General features: G+C 45.5%; 2 protein-coding genes across 4 annotated transcripts in view; both read left to right on the forward strand.

The window, feature by feature from the left end:
• rad51c (RAD51 paralog C) overlaps positions 1-8483 on the forward strand; it is a 32476-nt gene extending 23993 nt beyond the window's left edge. Inside the window, exons 8-10 of one of the 3 annotated variants that reach the window (XM_063031890.1) lie at positions 55-115; positions 414-525; positions 7178-8483. In XM_063031890.1, the coding sequence (XP_062887960.1) occupies positions 55-115; positions 414-512 (160 nt within the window). In that variant the 3' untranslated portion in view covers positions 513-525; positions 7178-8483. Of the gene's footprint in view, positions 1-54; positions 116-413; positions 3776-7177 lie in introns of those variants that run through there. The other 2 variants (XM_063031891.1, XM_063031889.1) reach the window with 2 other exon arrangements.
• A 9709-nt stretch (positions 8484-18192) lies between these two features.
• The window catches only part of ppm1e (protein phosphatase, Mg2+/Mn2+ dependent, 1E), a 171173-nt gene continuing 170120 nt past the window's right edge, over positions 18193-19245 (forward strand). The window contains exon 1 of the mRNA XM_063031594.1: positions 18193-18453. Within this exon, the coding sequence (XP_062887664.1) occupies positions 18272-18453 (182 nt within the window). The 5' untranslated portion in view covers positions 18193-18271. The remainder of the gene's footprint in view (positions 18454-19245) is intronic.

The raw sequence follows: 19245 nt of genomic DNA on the forward strand, positions 1-19245 counted from the left end.
GAGCTGCACTTTCAAAGCCTGACTCCCAGACTTTGCTTTGTTTTCTCTGAATAGGTTTGCTTCCCTCTATAAATCGCCGACGCAAAAAGAAGCGACTGTTCCATTCCAGATAACCGTGAGTCACCTGCCAGTAATTCTGTATTCCCTTTGTCTTGGTTTTGCTTTGTGGTGCCAGAGATTGTTTTACTCTTTGAACAGCTTGGGTACGGTAAGAGGAGACAGAGGCAGAGGGAAGACGGGAAAGAATGTGAGGGCAAGAATGAAGTTGTTAGTAGGGGAGTAGAAGGAAGATTGTGGAGTGGTCACAGGCTGTGATTGGGAGGGAAGAAGCTCTCCTTCGTTTGAGGCTTTTGACCTTGTTGCCGAGCTGGTTAACCCCCCTTCTCTCCTGTCCCCATTGTCTCATTTTTCAGTCACTTGGGTTTCGTGACGTCCAATCATTGGAGGCACCTTCAACTTCACCCGCCAACCCACGCAAGCGTCCGCGGACGGATGACCAGGATGGGCGTTGATGATGTCCACTAGGTACTGCTCCACACGGTGTAGTGGGGACCAAGTGTGGCCGATGATGGATGGTCTTGGATCCATTATCAAGCCGTGACTGCATCGGGATTGCATTGGGGCCTGAAGTGGCAGTCGGCCCCATGAATCCAGCTGGACTGGAGAACTGGAAAAATTCCCTTTCTATTAGGAACCTGCTCTGGGTTCTTTTTCCCCCACCCCATCACTGGGTTTTCCTATCTTGCCCACTGAACTGGAGGATTGTTGGGTAGAGGCTTGTGATGGAGGATTGATCTTCCTGGTTTTGTGGGCTTGAGACACTCTGGACCTCACTATCTACCTTCAGAAGCCCAAACCTCTGCGCATCGCAAGTTCTTGAGTCAAAAGTTTATTAAAACCTTGCATCTGCTCATTGATCTCCCTTTGTATTTAAGGTGATAATGATTTTCTCTCTCTCGTTCTGACATGTTGCAAGTAAAAGTATTTTGAGGTCATGGTGGTGTTGGTTTATCCCTCACTGATTGCTGCTTTGCTACATCTGATAGCATACTATTTGAAATACTACACCAGTGATCCTGGACCCGCGTAAACATTTCAAATCCTTTTAATCAGATAAATGTGAAAGAAACAGCCATTATCGGTATCTGACCATGAAAATTACATAACCTGCAGGTTCCTCAATGCTATTTAGGCCAGGAGTTTGTTCTCAGTTGGACTGGGAGCAGAATTAGGCCATTTGGTCCATCGAGTGCTCAGCCATTTGATTATGCCTGAATATTTTCCCTCTCAACTTCATTTTCTTGCTACCTTAATCTTTGATGTTCTTACTAATCAAAATATTAATCTCCACTTTAAATATACCCAATGATTTGGCCTCCACGGCCATCTGTGGCAATGAATTCCACAGAATCACCACCCTCTGGCTAAATAAATCCTTCTCTACAGGGACAATCTTCTATTCTGAGGATATACCCTCTGGTTCTAGACTCTGCTACTATTAGAAACATCCTTTCCACGTTCACTCTATTTAGGCTTTTCAATATTTGGTCAGTTTCACAAGATATCCCCGTCACCCTTTTAAATGCCTGTAAGTACAGCCCCAGAGCCATCAAACAGTTCTCATACATCAACCCTTTCATTTGTGGGATCATTTTTGTAAATCTCCTCTCAGCCCTCTCCGATGCATCTGTCTAGAGTCAGACCATTCAAAATGAATTCTAACATTGTATTTGACTTCTTACTACTAATCCTTTAGGGAGTCCTGTACTAAGACACCCTGGGCCTTTTGCGCCTGATTTCTGAATTTGCACCCCGTTTAGAAAATAATTACGCCTTTTTTTCCTTCTGCTGAATTCCAAAGTGCAAGTCCATGCGTTTCCCTGCACTCTATTCCATCTGCATTTTCATTGCCCATTCTTCCAATCTGTCCAAGTCCTTCTGCAGACTCCCTGCTTTCTCAACACTATGGCAGGAGTGGTCACTTATATATATGACACCGACAGGTATATAACATACTGACAGAACTGCTCTATGACAGATGCTATGATATCTTCCATGTGCCGGGCCCTAACACACCTAGAAAATGAGGACTCTTATGTCAGAATGCTGGTTCTGTGTTTCAGTTCGGCATTGAACACTATTGTCCCACAGAACTTGGTGAACAAACTTCTATTCCTTGGTGCAGGAGCCTGAAAACACACTCAGTGTTTTAGAAACAGCTTTTTCCCCCTCTGCTATTGGATTTCTGAACGGGCAATGAACCTGTTAACATTAGCTCATTAATTTTCTCTTTTTTGCACTTTTTAATATACTGTATATTCTTACTGTAATTTCTGGTAATGTTTATGTATTACACTACACTGCTGCCACAGAACAACAAATTTCATGACCTGTGCCAGTGATAATAAGCCTGATACTGATTTTGGTTCTTGCCTTTCACCTTAGTTTGCTTTAAACTAGCCCTCTTGTGTAAGACTTCTTGTAAAAGGTTTCTGAGGCACTACATAAATGCAATTCCTTCCCACTGCAGCCAGTGACAGTTCTTGTGTATAATCAGTTCTTTCTACCATCAGGGAGGAGGTGTAGGATACTGAAAACACAGCACTTAATGTTTTAGGAACAACTTCTTCCCCTCTGCCATTAGATTTCTTAACAGTCCCTGAACCCATTAACATTAGCTCATTATTCTTCTAAAATAATGAATGTGTGTGTGTGTGTGTGTATAAAAGCATTGTAAAAGTCTATTTCATCTTCTCTATTCCCTGTCTGGCCACAACATTGTTTATATGTCTAGACTTGCTTTTGCTCTTTTCAGACATTCTATCTGACCACTTTAAGGTGTTCACAACATCTTATCCCCCAGCAAGCAGTCAAAATAAAGTGCTGAGAATATGTTCTTGCTTTTGACAGTACCTTTTACTACTCCAGGGTAGTCTGAAGTGTTTTGCAACCATTGATGTGCCACTGCAGTGTTGTAGGAAATATTCATGTACACAAGCTCCCACAAACAGTACACACAAAATGCTGGAGGAACTCAACAGGCCAGGCAGCATCTATGGAAAAGAATATGGTCGACGTTTTGGGTTGAAACCCTTTGGCAGAACTGGATAAAAAAGCTGAGGAGTAGATTTAAAAGGTGGGGAGAGGGGAGAGAGAAACACAAGGTGATAGGTGAAACCTGGAGGGGGAGGATGAAGTAAAGAGCTGGGAAGATTTTTGTTGAAAGGGACAGAAAGCCATGGAAGAAAGAAAAGAAGGGAGGAGCACCAGAAAGGGGCGATGAGCGGGCAAGGAGATAAGGTGAGAGGGAAAAGGGGATCGGAAATGGTGAAGGTGGGGGCATTACTGCAAGTTTGAGAAATCGATGTTCATGCCATTGGGTTGGAGGCTGCCCAAACTGAATATAAGGTGTTGTTCTTCCAACTTAAGTGTGGCCTCATCATGACAGTGAAGGAGGCCATGGATGGACATATCGGAATGGGAAGTGCAATTTAAATGGGTGACCACTGGGAGATCCTGCTTTTTCTGATGGACGGAGTGTAGGTGCTCGGCGAAGCTGTCTCCCAACGTACATCGGGTCTCACTGATATACAGGAGGCCACACCGGGAGCACCAAACACAGTATATGACCCCAACAGACTCACATGTGAAGTGTCACCTCATCTGGAAGGACTGTTTAGGGCTCTGAATGGTAGTGAGGGAGGAGGTGTAGCACTTGTTCTGCCTGCAAGGATAAGTGCCTGGAGGGAGAGATCAGTGGGGAGGGGCGAATGGACAAGGGAGTTGTGTAGGGAGTGATCCCTGCAGAAAGCACAAAGTGGGGGGGAGGGAAGGATGTGCTTGGTGGTGGGATCCTGTTGGAGGTGGTGGAAGTTTTGGAGAATTATGTGCTGGATGCTGGTGGGGTGGTAGGTGAGAAGTGGAACCCTATCCCTGGTAGGGTGGCGGGAGGATGGGGTAAAAGCAGACGTGCGTGAAATGGAAGAAATGCAGTTGAGGGCAGCATTGATGGTGGAGGAAGGGAAGCCCCTTTCTTTGAAGAAGGAGGACATCTTTGCTTTGGAAAAATCAGTGGTGAGGTGACGTACTTTCTTGGGAAGTTGATTGGCCACCACACTGCAAGCTCTTTGCCAGCATTGTACCCTTCATGTCCACTGCCTCAGGTCAGTGGCTCCTCTAAAAGATGGGACGGCATGGCAGCATAGCGACTGGCGTAACACTATACGGCACTGGCTGTAAGGTCGAGTTCAATTCCTGCTGCTGTCTGTAAGATGTTTGTATGTTCTCCCTGTGACTGGATGGGTTTCTTCTGGGTGCTCTTGTTTCCTCCCACATTCCAAAGGCATGCGAGTTAGTTGTGGGCATGTTGTATTAGCACTGGAAGCATGGCAACCCTTGTGGCCTGTCCCCAGTGCATCCTTGGACTGTGGTCGTTGACACAAATGATGCATTTTGCTGTATGTTTCAATGTATATGTGACAAGTAAAGCTAAACTGATCTTCATCAAAGATGGCATTGCAGCACGTCATCACGATGCAGAGAGAATTGGCTGCATACTCCAGTGACAAGTGTGGGACACAAACCCATGGACTCCTTTGCGTGGGGCTGAGACTAAGCTTCCTCTTCTGGTGCCACAGATGGCAGATGCTGGAACCTGAAGTGACAGTCAGTCTGTTTCAGGAAGTCTGCGGGTCCTGGAATATAGAACAGTACAGGCACTTTGGCTCAAGATGTTGTGCTGATCTTTTAACCTACTCCAAGATCAATCTTGCCCTCCCCTCCCACATAACCCTCCATTTTTCAATCATCCATGTGCCCATGTAAATGTCCCTAATGTATCGGCCTCTATCATCACCCCTGGCAGGGCGCTTCATGCACTCACCACTGTGTAAAAAAAAACTTACCTCTGCCATCCCCCTATACTATCCTCCAATCACCTTAAAAGTATTTGCCCCTTGTATTAGCCATTTCTGCTCTGGGTCAAGCAATATCTGTGCGGGGTGAGGAAGGAATTTCAGTTATCTGGTAGTTCCCAATAATAATTTTGATTAAATTTGATGCTGTCCATGATGTGAGACAGACGGTGGCTGTTGGTGTGATTAAGTCAGTGACCAGGAACAATGTCTATGAAAGCCACCAAGGCTACCAGTGAAGTATTAAACAAGAAGTGAATATCACCACTGGCCACTAAGATTGAGCAAACCTTGAAACTGACACCAAACTGTTTATTTGTTACCAGCCAAATATGTGTATAAATGAGACTGGATATTGACCAAGATGCATCGAAAGAAAGGAAAGGATAAGGAAAAATGGATTCTAATTGCAAATTCCATAAGACATGGGAGCAGAATTAGGCCATTCAGCCCATTGATTCTGCTCCGCCTTTCCATCATGGCTGATTTATTAAACCTCCTCAATTCCATTCTCCTGCCTTCTTGAAACCTCTGACACCTTGACGAATCAAGAACTGATCAATCTCGGCTTTAAATATACCCAATGACTGGGCCTCCACAGATTCACCACCCTCTGGATAAATAAATTCCTCCTCATCTCTGCTCTACCATTCCGAGGTTATGCCCACTGGTTCTAGACTAGTAATTAAGCATGCTGGCTTCAGGAATAGAAGCTGCATCAGACACAGAGGAGTAGAAAATTTGCTTCTCAGGAGCTGAGGCTGTTGGTCACTGTTTCGGATTGAAGAGTAAATCACAGTAAAAAGAACAAATTATTACTCATCATTGCCCAACTGTTAACTTAAGTTTGTTTGAGATGAATGTGCTTGAAGTCTATCAATTGTGAGTGTAAATCATAGAGGAGGCCATTCAGCCCATTGTCTATTCTGGTTCTTGGAATGATCTAAGTTGGCGCCTCTCTCCTTTCCCTTCTCTGCACACGTTTCACTTTTCTGCTACTGTATGTAAATTCATTCAGGAAAGGTATTTTCGAATATGCTTTCAGGGGCCTTTCATACAGTAGAGGCCAGCTCGTAAATCACTGTGAAATTTATTCTCAATCTCGCTGTTTGGCAATTACAGATCTGTGTCATCCGGTTGTCCTGTCCTTCGCCCTGCCCACCATCATTGTCTGAGGCATAAATGTCGGCCAGGTCACTAGGGAGAGCTCTCATTCTCAAGGTTACGTGGCAGTTTTTGGCGAGAGCAGACAGTGCCTCGATTTAACATCATGTCTAAAAAAGGAACATTTTCTCCCTTTTTCCTTTTAACATTTATAATTTTATACATTGCAATTATCCTGTAATTTCTGTTGAAGGAGCATGATTTCAGCTGCTCCTGTTACTTTGCAGCCACCTCCTACCCGGGTGGTAGTTGTCTCCTGCTGTCTGACACATGCACAATTTCACATGGTCTCCCTCACTGTCCCTCCTTCCCTCCCTCACCCTCCTTCCGGCAGCTTTCTTGTTCCTGATCTCCAGTGCTGTCTGTATGGTGAATGCATGTTTTCCCCTGTGAATGCATGAGTTTCCTCCAGTTGCTGTGTTTCATCCAAGGAAGTATGAATTGGTAGGTTAATTGGCCACTAAATTTCCCGTAATGAGTGGTAGAACAGGGAAGTAGTTCAAAGTAAATTTATTTTCAAAGTATACATACCATGCACAACCTTGAGATTTTTTTTTGCAGGCACCTGTAGGAAAATAAAAGAATGCAATAGAATCAATGAAAAAACTATACACAACAAAGGTAGAGTTCCTGAAAGTGAGTCAGTTCAGTACTGAGGAGAGTGAAGCCATCCATACCAGTCCAGGAGCCTGGTAGTTGTAGGGCAACAACCGTTCCTGACATAACTCTGCACCTCCCAGATGCTCGTAATTGCGAGAACAGAGGGAGATGTTGGCATTGTGTTCCCACATTCCCTTAGTTGATGGGAATGTGGGGTCTATACAACAGGGTTCATGCAGGATTAGTAAAAATTGTTGCTTAACTATTTCTATGTATATATAGATAAATATATATATGTCTGTGTGTGTGTGTGTGTGTGTGTATATATATATATATATATATATATATATATATGTAATTGATAGCATATTTTGCATGTTGCACTGTATTACTGCCACTAAACAATGTTCTCTATGTCAGTGTTAATAAACTTGATTCTGGTTCAGGTTCTTGAATGAGGGTCTTGGGCCAAAATGTTGACTGTTAATTTCTCTCCGTAGATGCTGCTTGACCTGCTGAGTTTCTCCAGCATTTTGATTGTGTTACACTCCAGTGTCAATCTTGTTTCCTTTGTTTAAGTGACTGCATCCAATGTAGTGACATAGGAAGAGACAGAGGCAAGCATACTTCTGAACCTGTTCCTCAAGATTTCCAGCATCTGTGGAATCTCTTGTGTTTCTGATTCTGATTACGTGAATTCAGCAGGCCAAAGGGCAGTTTTGCTTTCTCTGATTTTATATACCGTCCATTAGCATGTTAGCTGGTCAGTTTAGTGTATGGGATCCTGAGCAGCATAAATACTGAACTTGTAACACCACCAGATACAGATTCATTCAGATTCAACTATGTATTTATTTATCACATATACATCAAAACATACAGTGAAATGCATCATTCACTTTGACAACCAACACTACCCAAGGATGTGCTGGGAGCAGCCTGCAAGTGTTGTCACACATTCTGGCACCAACACAGCATACCCACATTATTCTGCAGAACAATGTGAGCAACATCAGCAACAGAATAGTAGGCATGAAGGACATTTAAGAGGTTATTAGATAGTGTTACGAGAATACACATAAAATTAAGATGTTTGCTGGCCTGGGCTAGCATCAGCGGCATCAGCAGTTGGTCTGCCACCTGCCCTCAGGGGAAGGAGAGATAAGGAACAATGGAGCAGCGTCTGGAGATGTGTAATGAAGGGACGTGGGAGAGAGAGAGCTGTCTGGAGCGGCTCCCCCCTTTGAACCTTGAACTGTTTGAAGTGATGGACAGGCGATGCCCCAGCAGGGGGATAAAAAGGGACAGGTTCGCTAAGACAGAGACACACGCCACCCGAGGTAACGAGACCCTGGAAGCGGTGCGCCTCTCACGAGTGGGTGAGAAGCATCAGACAACGACCAGGGTGGAAAGGTACGATCAGCGGGAACCCGGTGTGTGTCCGCCTTGCCTGGGTGCCGGGTTCACTGCAGAGGATCGACCGCATCTGGAGGAGGGGTCACAGTCGGTGACCTCAGGTGACATCACCAAGGACCCGCCCAAAAAGTTGCTTGTGAGCCATCTCGCCGGTCTGTGAGTGAAGCCGTTCTGAATGATCAGTTGTTCCTGTTCTATCTCTCTCTTCCCCCACGTTGTCCATCGCCATGGCAACGTTTACTGCGAACTGAACTGGACTGAACTTTGAGTCACTTTTAAATTTGGTCATTTACCCCTAGACAACGATAGAGCTTGATTGATGCTGTTATCTTAATTCTGTGCACATGTGTGTTTATCATCGCTGAACTGTTGCATTTATTATCCTTTCGATTACTGTGTTGCTTGTTTCTTTAATAAAACTTTCTTAGTTCTAGTACTCCAGACTCCAACTGAGTGATCTATTTCTGCTGGTTTGGCAACCCAGTTACGGGGTACGTAACAATAGGCACATGGATGAAAGAGAAATGGAGGGCTATGTAGGAGGGAAGGGTTAGATTGATTTTTGGAGTAGTTTAAAAAGTCGGCACAACATGGTGGTGAAGGGCCTGTGCTGTTCTATATTCTAAGCATCAGTAGCGAAACAAGCCTCTATCCTCCCTCCCACCTACTCACACGCGCACTGTCCTCCAACCACAGGTCACATGCACACATAGTCGTCCAACCATAGGTCAGGCTACCTCCGGGCCTCCAATAGTTTCATGGACACACAGACATTGGACCTCTGACTTCTCCTGTGGTCTCACAGACCCAGAGCTTAGGCCACCAGACCTCAACTTCCAAACAACCTTTGGGCTTCGATCTTCACTTTCGACCCCAGAAATCATTGATGAACATTCAGGGCATTGTCTTCATGCCGGCTTCTAGAAGAACAATCCTTTTAGTCCCCTTAAATGTTTTGAACCTTTATAAAACTCTGGTTAGGTCAAAATTGGCAATATGTGGCAAATTCCATTTACCTGACCTTAAGGGAGATCTGAAGGTAGTAGAAAAGATTTATTAGAGGAGTCCAGTTGTTGAAGGGTTTCAGTCATAAGCTTAAACTGTCAAGTGTGGGTTGATCTTTGATAATGAGAACTGAGAGGACATTTGATAGATATATCAAAATGACAAATGTGACAAGGAACTTTACTCCAAGAGTGGTTTTGTCTGGAATTCATTGCCTGTTGGGATGATGGAAACAGAATTGCCTGTTGCCTTCATAGGACAGTAATATCAATGTAGAATAATGGGTCAGCATGATAGCAAAGCGGTTAGTGCAAATGCTTTATAGTGCCAGCGATCAGGGTTCGATTCCTGCTGCTGTCTGTAAGGAGTTTGAACGTTCACCCCGTGACCATGTGGCTTTCCTTCAGATGGTCTGATTTCCTCCCACATTCCATAAGACCCTAAAACATAGGAACATAATTAGACAGTTCAGCCCATCAAGTCTCTTCTGTCATTTTATCATGTCTGATTTATTATCCCCTTCAACCCCATTCTCCTTCCTTCTCCCTGTAATTTCAGATGCCCTTGCTATCAAGAACCTTTCAACTTATGCTTTAAATATACCCAATGACTTGGCCTCCATAGGCATCCGTGGCGATGAATTTCACAGCATCACCACCTTCTGGCTAAAGAAATTCCTTCTTGATTTGACAACAACAATGGAACGGCGTGCAAGAAGGAGGTAGAGTGGCTGATACAATGGTGTGAGTGCAACAACTTGAGTCTCAGCATGATTGTGAACTGTAGGAGGGTGCAGGCTGACCACTGCTTTCTGTATATACACAGCTCCTCCATAGCGAGAGTTAGGAGCACCAAGTATCTGGAATTGCACATAGTAGCTAGTGTCTCCACTCCTTGAGGAGATTGAGGTGAGCAAGGCTTCTCTTCCCCCGCCCCAACCCCATTCTAACCAGATTTTACCGGAGCACCCTTGAGAGTGTCCTGACCAGCTGCATCACCGTCTAGTAAGGAAATTGCCAGGCATCTGACCGCAGTCCCTACTAAGGATTGTAAGGACTGCTGGAAGGATCATTGGGGTCTCTCTTCCCACCTTTAGGGATATATTTATCAGGAGTGTTGTGTACACAGGGCCCTTAGCATTGTCAGTGATCCTTCCCATATGTCCAACAGTCTCTGACTCCCCCCTACCATCAGGCAGGAGGTACTGTAGCTTTAGGATAAGAACTGTTAAGGATGGGAAACAGCTTCTTCTCCTAGGCCATTAAGACTACTGAACTGCCTGCCACCACCCGGGTCTCATCACGTATGAAGCACCAGAAGCATTATACCGTTTACTTTAAAACTTGTATATGCAGCTCATTATTTGTTAATTTATTTGTGGTAATATTACTTCATGTGTATGTGTGTGAGTTATATGTACTGTGTGTGCAGTGAAGTCACCTTTTTATCATAATGCATACAGGCCACTAGATCAGTCATGGAATCATTCTTGTGACACTTTGCATATTTATCATATGCAAATGATTGCTTAAGTCATTGTCAAGGGCTGATGAAAGGTTAACGCCACATTATTTTTCAAACAGGTCATGCTTGCCCCAAATATCTGATTATATTTCAAAGTAATGGCAAACCTGTTTTTCCATTGTGCCTCAGGGCGTCCTGAAGCACCTTGCAACCAAAGTGTTTTCCAGGTGTAGCCACTGTACAAAGCAAGTTGTTCCATGTGTCACAACAGTGGGCCTGGAGGGAGATGTCAGTGACTCCTTCATCCCAGTCACAAACTCCAGGCCATCAATCAAATATTACAGATAGTTGTTTGAAGCCAGGGCAACACAGTTACGCCAAGCAACACACATAAAAGTTGCTGGTGAACGCAGCAGGCCAGGCAGCATCTCTAGGAAGAGGCACAGTCGACGGTTCGGGCCGAGACCCTTTATCCTGATGAAGGGTCTCGGCCCAAAACGTCGACTGTACCTCTTCCTAGAGATGCTGCCTGGCCTGCTGCGTTCACCAGCAACTTTGATGTGTGTTGCTTGAAATTCCAGCATCTGCAGATTTCCTCGTGTTTGCACAATTACGCCAAATAGTTTAGAATATCACAATCAGAACTGGGTTTAATATCACTGGCATTTGTCATGAGATTTGTTGTTTTGCAGCAGCAGTATATTGCAATACAGAATAAAAAACTATAACTTACAGTAGGAAATATATATATATGGAACAAAAAAAAGTGAAAAAAGTAGTGAGGTAGTGTATGTAGGTTGATTGACCATTCAGGAATCTGATGGCAGTGGGGAAGAAGCTGTTCCTGAAATGTTGAGTGTATGTCTTCAGGCTCCTGTAGCTCCTCCTGGATGATAGCATTTGCCTTGAGTTCTCAGTTTCCCATGTACAGAAATGTTCTTCCTGATAGTCAGTTTACAGCAGGATTGAATTCGAGACCAGAAACCTCAATTTGGATTTCAGTGATAGGCACAGAAGTGGCTGGGTATCGCATTACCTTGCAACTGTGGGCACTGCTGCTGTGAATGCAGGCACAACAGTGTCAGTGCTGTGTCGGTCAGTGCATCTGTTAGTGCCGCTGTCGCACAGTTTCTGGCTCCAGGGTCTGATCGTGATTCTCAGGCACTATGTCATTGCATTTTCTCACTGCTTGCTCCTGTTTCCTCCCAGATCATGCAGATGTGCCAGTGAGTAATTTATAGTGGCTGATTAGTCCTTTGGTACAGGACTCTTACAAAAGAATCAGGAATTGCACGAGTGGGAAGATAAAATGTAGAACTATGGGGGAATGGGGTGACAAAAACTGGATTTGCACTGCTGGGAAGCCTGCACAAACTGGATGGGACAAATTACTCCGAAATTTGTAATAATATATTATATAATATATAAGCTATAGGAGCAGAATTAGGCCATTTGGCCCATCAAGTCTGCTCATCCATTCCAGCCCTCTCAATCTCATTCTCCTGCCTTCACCCTGTAACCTTTGACACCCTGACTAATTATAGACCTATCAACCTCATCTTGAAATACACCCAATGAATTGGCCTGCTCAACTGTCTGTGGCAAAGAATCCCACAGAGTCACCACCCTACGGCTAAAGAAATTTCTCCTCATCTCTATTCTAAATGGACATCCCTTAATTCGGAGGCTGTGCCCTCTGGTCCTAGACTCCCCCACTATAGGAAACATCCTCTCCACATCCACTCTATCTAGGCTTTTTGATATTCTATAGGCCTCAATGATGAATATGTGATTTATGAGTCCCGCCGAAGGGTCTCGGTCTGAACCTCTCGGCCTGAGGTACAGGTATAGCCAAGTACACTCATTTCTCAATTCCTAGGAATTTTAGGACTTTTCTGGTGGTGTTCGGTGTTATAGCTTTCTGGAGATTTACATAAATATTGTGTTCAAGAGCATTGGTGTTTCCATACCAGGCAGTGATGCAGCCAGAAAATATACTGTACCACACATTTATAGAAGTTTGTCAAAGTTTTGAATGTTATGCCAAATCTTCGCAAACTCCTAAGGGGGTGTCTAAGTGAAGGTGGAACAGGTTCAGAAGTGTGCTGACCTTTGCCTTTCCAGTGTACTGTAATTAAGTTGGATGTAGTCACTTGAACAGAGAAACAAAATTGATATTGGAAAGTAACACAAAATGCTGGAGGAACTCAACAGATCAGGCAGCATCTATGGAGAGGAACAATCAGTCAACATTTCAGGCCAGGTCCCTTCATCAGGACTGGAAAAGAAGAGGGAGGAAGCCAGAATAAAGTGGAGGGAGGGGAGGAGTACAAGCTGACAGGTGAGGGGGAAGGTAGGTGGGTAGGGGAGAGAGGATGAATTCAGAAGCTGGGAGGTGATAGGTGGAAGAGGTAAAGGGCTGAAGAAGAAGGAATCTGATAGGGGAGGAGAATAGACCAATGGAGAAATGGAAGCAGGAGGGGCATCAGAAAGAAATAAAGGGATGAGAGGGGAACCGGAACGGGGAATGGAAAAAGTAGAGAGGAGGGAGTGGGAAGAAATTACTAGAAGTTTGAAAAACTAATGTTCATGCCGTCAGGTTGAAGGCCATCTGTACAGAATACGAGGTGTTCTTCCTCCTATCTGCAAATGGACAATGGGGTGTAGGACTGAGGAAGAACAGCAGACAGGATTTTAAACCAAGGTCTCACTTGTCTCTTAAACAAATGTAAAAAGTCTCATGACATGATTTTGGAGAATAGGACAGTTTTCTCCACTGACCTGGCCTACATTTAAACCTCTCCAACAGTATTAAAGCAGATTATCTGGTCATTATCACATTACTACTGGGGTGGGGGGTGGAGGGGGAGCTTTCTACATGCAAATTAGCTGCTGGCTTTCCCGTACTGCGATTGTGTCAATATTTCTGAAGTATTGGAAAACTTTAAGGGTGTGCCGGATGGTTTGTGGAAGTACTTCCCTTAACACAATTACAGTATCACCCTGGTTCTACAAGCAAGCTGCTGGCATTTTGAGTGATTGACCTGACATCAATCAAGGCAGCAGGTTCAGTTGTGGCAAATCTGCAGCTGGCCACCATCGACCTTATAAATCTGACAAACATCTGGGGATCTGGTGTCCTCAGGAACAACCTGAACAATTATGCTCATAGGTCTGTATTCACTTCCATCTTTTCTCCTGGGCCCGTCTTGTCCCACCAGCAGGATACATTCACTGAGGGGGTGGGGGGGGGGAAGACCTGCTGGAAGAGAGGGGGCATGTTTACTTAGTGTTACGGAGTAACACCTCAGCTTTGATTTCAGACACACTTTAAATCTTGTAACATCAGATCAAACAGGTATAGCTACCTGCTGATTACTGCCCACTGTCCCCCTCTCAACCATTGAACCAGTGCCCCTGTTTAAACAAAGTTCAAAGTAAATTTATTATCAAAGTTCGTGAATGTCACCATAGTGATTAATTTCTTGCAGGCATGCACAGGAAATTAGAGAAATTAGATTAGATTATGAGGACACTCAGTCCTCGTTTATTGTCATTTAGAAATGCATGCATTAAAAAATGATACAATGTTCCTCCAGAAAGATATCACAGAAACACAGGACAAACCAAGACTAAAACTGAAAAAAAACATAATTATAACATATAGTTACAACAGTGCAAAGCAATACCGTAATTTGATAAAGAGCAAACTATGAGCATGGTAAAAAAAAGTCTCAAGTCCCGATAGCCCCATCATTTCACGCAGACGGTAGAAGGGAGGAACTCTCCCTGCCATGAACTCCAAGTGCCGCAAAATTGCCGATGCATTGGAAGCACCCGACCACAGCCGACTCTGAGCCCGTCCAAAAACTTCGAGCCTCCGACACCACCTCTGCCGAGCGCTTCGACCCCACCCCAGCAATAGAATTTATGAAAAACTATAGTATACATAAACAAAGACTGACAACCATACGCAAAAGGAGAGAAATTCTACAAATAAAAATAGCTAGATAGCTAATACTGAGAACAGGAGTTGTGGCCTTGAAAGTGAATTCAAGTTTGAGTTTAATTGTCATTCAGTAATACATGAATACAGCTATACAGTCCATAGGTTTATCTTTATTGTATTTAGTGACACAGAGTAGAATGGACCCTTCCAGCCCTTCGAGCCATGCTGTCCCACTGCTGCACCTGACAACCCCACTTCAACCCTCATCTAATCACGGTACAATTTACAATGCATCTGTCTTTGGACTGTGGGGGGAATCTAGAGCACCCAGGGGAAAGCCCATGCCTTCCACGGGGAGGACGAACAGACTCCTTGGAGGTGACGCTGGAATTGAACCCCGAAATCCAATGCCCTGAGCTGTAATAGCATCGCGCTAACTACTCCGCTACCGTGGTTGTGGAATACGCTCCGGGCTGAGGTGAGTGTAGTTATCCACGCTGGTTCAGGAGCCTGATGATTGAAGGGTAATGGCTGTTCCTGAATGTGGTAGTATGGGAACTACCACTCTGTACCCCCTGCCCTGGATCCTCGATGATGGGTGTTGTTTTCTTCTGGCAGTGCTCCTTGTGAACAAGCACTGAAAGCAGCCTGGGCACAAGAGACTGCAGACGCTGGGAACTAGACAAAAAGCTGGAGGAACTCAGCAGGTCAGGCAGAATACGTGGATGGAAATTAACAGTCATCAGAGCACAAGATTAAGATTAGGTTTATTTACTGCATGTCAATTGAAACGTACAGTGATATGGGTCGATTGTATCACTGACCGACACAGTCTGGGGATGTGCTGGGGGCAGCCCGCAAGTGTTGCCATGCTTTCTGGCACTAACATAGCATGCCCACAGTTTACTAACCCTAACCTGTATGTCCTTGGAATTTCGGAGGAAACTGGAGCATCCAGAGAAAACCCATGTGGTCACGGGGAGAATGTACAAACTCCTTACAGACAGCAGCAGGAATTGAACCCTGATCTTCCAATTGCTGGCACTGTGAAACATTATGCTAACTGCTGTCCTACCAAATTGCCCCATGTACGTCCATCACCAGGAGTGGCTTATTGGCATCTCCACACTGACCAAGTCCTGAAGCATCTGATGAAGTGTGGCATCAAGGAGCACTTCTACAGTGCCAGTGACCCAAATTCAATTCCCTTCCCCCTCTCCTCTCTCCTCCTCTCCCCACCGCGCCCCCCCCCAAGTCTGCCATGATGAGACCACCTTCAGGTTGGAGGATTAACACCATATAGATCACCTAGATAGCCTCCAACCTGATGGCATGAACATTGATTTCTCCAACCTATGGTAATTTTGTCTTCCTCCCCTCCCCCTCCACTCCCCTCACTCCTCCCTCCCCTTCTCTTCCCTCCACCTACTCTTCCCTGTCCTCCCCTACCATACCCTTCCCCTCCACCTCCCCACCACTTCCTCTTCCCCTCCACCTCACCCTCACTCTTCCCACCCTTCATCCTTCCCACTACCCCTCCCCTCCCTCTAACCGCTGCTCTTCCCCTCTCCCCTCCCCTTCCCTCCCCTCACTCTTTCCACCCCTCCATCTTCCCTCCCCTCACTCTTCCCTCTCCCTTCTCTTCCTCTTCCCTCCTTTCTCTTCTTCTCTTTCCCTTCTCTCTTCCCCTTCCCACTCTTCTTTTCCTTTTCCCTTCCTCTTCTCTCTTCTCTTCCTTTTCCCTTCCCCTTCCCTCCCTTCTCTTCCTTTTCTCTTCCCCTTCCCTCCCTTCTATTCCTTTCCCCTTCCCCTTCTCTTCCTTTTCTCTTCCCCTTCCTTCCCCCTTCTCTTCCCTCCCCATCTCTTCCCTTCCCCCTCATCCTTCCCTCACTCTTCCCTCTTATTTATTTCCCCATTATGGCTCCCCTCATATCTCTTCTCCTCACCTGCCCCTGGTGCCACTCCACATTCCCTTTTTCCTATGATCCACTCTCCTCTCCTATCAGATTCCTTCTTAGAAACACAGAAAACCTACAGCACAATACAGGCCCTTTGGCCCACAATGCTGTGCCGAACATGTGCTTACTTTTGAAATTACCTAGGGTTACCCATAGCCCTCTATTTTTCTAAGATAGTCATTGATATTTTCTAAGATTCTTCATATGTCATTGTTACCAATATGTACCAAGGCTTTTTCTTTCTTTCTCCCTCTCTATCTCTCTCTCTTTCTCTGTCTCTATCTCTCTCTCTCTCTCTCCCCCTCCCTTCCTCCCTCCCTCCTCACCATCCATCTGGGTGTCCACAGAATCTCTAGTCTGGCCCTATGACTGTTGAGCCCACTATCACTATTGCTGCCCTCTTCCCCCCTTCATCTTTTGCAACATGGATCTATACTCAGTGCCAGCAACCTGGTCTCAATGGCGTTCCCTTGGGAGGTCATCCCCCAAAACTCTATCCAAAACTGTATACTTATTTTTGAGGGAAATGGCCACAGGGTGCTCTGCACTAACTTTCTATTCACATTTGCATTTCTCCCGACAGTCACCCAGCTACCCGCCTCCTGCAACTTTGGGGTAACTACTTCCCTGTAACTTTGATTGATTATCTCCCTCAGCCCTTCACCTTTTCTACCTATCACCTCCCAGATTCTTTCTTCATCCCCCTCCCCCACCTTCCACATATCAATTTCTAGCTTGTATTCCATCCTCTCTCCCACTTCTGTATTCTGGCATCTTTCCTCTTCCTTCCAGTCCCAATGAAGGGTCTCAGCCTGAAATGTCAACTGTTTATTCATTTCCATAGGTGCTGCCTGACCTGCTGAGTTCCTCCAGCGTTTTGTATGTGTTGTTCTGCATTTCCAGCATCTGCAAATGTGAACTGTTTATTCATTTCCATTGGTGCTGCCTGACCTCCTGCGTTCCTCCAGCGTTTTGTATGTGTAGTTCTGCATTTCCAGCATCTGCAAATGTGAACTGTTTATTCATTTCCATTGGTGCTACCTGACCTGCTGAGTTCCTCCAGCATGTTCCAGCATCTGCAGACTCTCTTATGTTTGCAGGATGTTGTCCATTTAGAACAGGGATGAAGAGGAATTTCTTTAACCAGAGGGTGGTGAATCTGTGGAATTCATTGCCACAGACTGCTGTGGAGGCCAATTCACTGAGGATATTTAAAGCGGAGGTTGATAGGTTCTTGATTAGTAAGGGCGACAAAGGTTACAGGGAGAAAGCAGGAGAATGGGTTTGAGAAGGATAATAAATCAGCCACGATGGAATGGTGGAGCAGATTCGATGGGCTAAATGGCCTAATTTTCCTCCTATATCTTCTGACCTTAGAGTATCCAGGACCCATCTGCAATTTCAAAGGATGTCCACTCTGTTTCTCTCTCCGTTGATGCTGCCTGACTTGCTGAACGTTTACAACATTTTAATTTGTTTTAATATATATTATGTACCGATTTTGTCAAGGAAAAAATATCCAAATGAAGCCAAGCAACACACACAAAATGCTGGAGGAACTCAAGCTGAAGCTGAAGGAAGCCAAGGTGGGAGCTACCCATGGCACCTGGAGGCGCGCCCACGTCTGCTGGGAGACGGGGGGGGGGGGGGGGGTGCGCGCGCGTACAGCTGCCGGGGACGCGCACGCCCGAGCATTGTCTGCTTGTGGGGAGGGCGGGGGCGCGCACCTTCTTGTCACTGGAAGCAGACGAACGCTGAGCGCAGATCGCGTGCGGGCTGCCGGGCTCCGGGAATGCGAAGCGATGGCATCGTCGGCAAGCGAGGAGAAAGCCTTTAGGAGGTTCCTGGAGCTCCTGCTGCGGGAATTCCGAGGGCCCTTCGGCGAGGACGACCCGTTGCCACTCCGGCCTGTCTCGAACCACATCACAGAGGAGGAGGTCGAAGGAGAGTGCCTAGATCTGTGTCTCCAGCATCTCTGCAGATAGTTAAGTACCGATGTTAGACTTCAAATGTATAACAATAGTCAGCGTTGCATTGAGCGGGAGGCTTTGGAAACAATTGCAGTGTAAGCAAAAAAGTGAGATCGGGGAGCCCCTTTTGGATGGTTTGAAGTGTTCGCCAGCCGGCGTGAACTGAAGGTCAAAACGTCAAACAAAATGCAGCCTTTGCAGAACTGTGGTCACCTCGGGGAGGGCCGAGAGCAAATTAAATTCGTCTTGGGGGCAAACTGGTGATTGCATTAGAATGTGATGCTTGCTTTAAATATAATGCAATTGGAAATGATTGATAAAAGGGAGAGTATTTGTTAGATTGACGGGGATTTAAACGCGCTGATCGTGGTTGTGAAGAAAACTGTCTTTGCATTGTGGATTTCGTGTGGGTAAAAACGGGAATATGATATTGAAAGCCCCGGCGTGGTATCCTGTACAAGGGACCGGGATTATTAGGGTCTATATCGCGGGGGAGAGTGACATAAATGATAGCAGTTTGTAACTCCCCCTGCACTCAGGAGTAATTGAAAACCAAAAAAGGCACATTGCAGTCTGTGCCTTGATCGGAGTTTATCCTAAACCACTAATTCGGAAAGGATAAGCGTGACCCGGGGGAACCGGTTAATCTCCTGTTAGTTTTAAGACTCACAGCGCCCGACGTTGGCAGGGATTCCTACCATTTAACGCAAATTTATTGAGTCGGCTGCAAACGCAATCGTCAATGCACTCTGGTTTGAACAATATGTAAACCAATGTACAGTGGGCAAAATCCACCGGGTCAGAGC

The sequence above is a fragment of the Mobula hypostoma genome, chromosome 23 (assembly GCF_963921235.1).
Source record: "Mobula hypostoma chromosome 23, sMobHyp1.1, whole genome shotgun sequence".
Lineage (NCBI taxonomy): Eukaryota > Metazoa > Chordata > Chondrichthyes > Myliobatiformes > Myliobatidae > Mobula > Mobula hypostoma.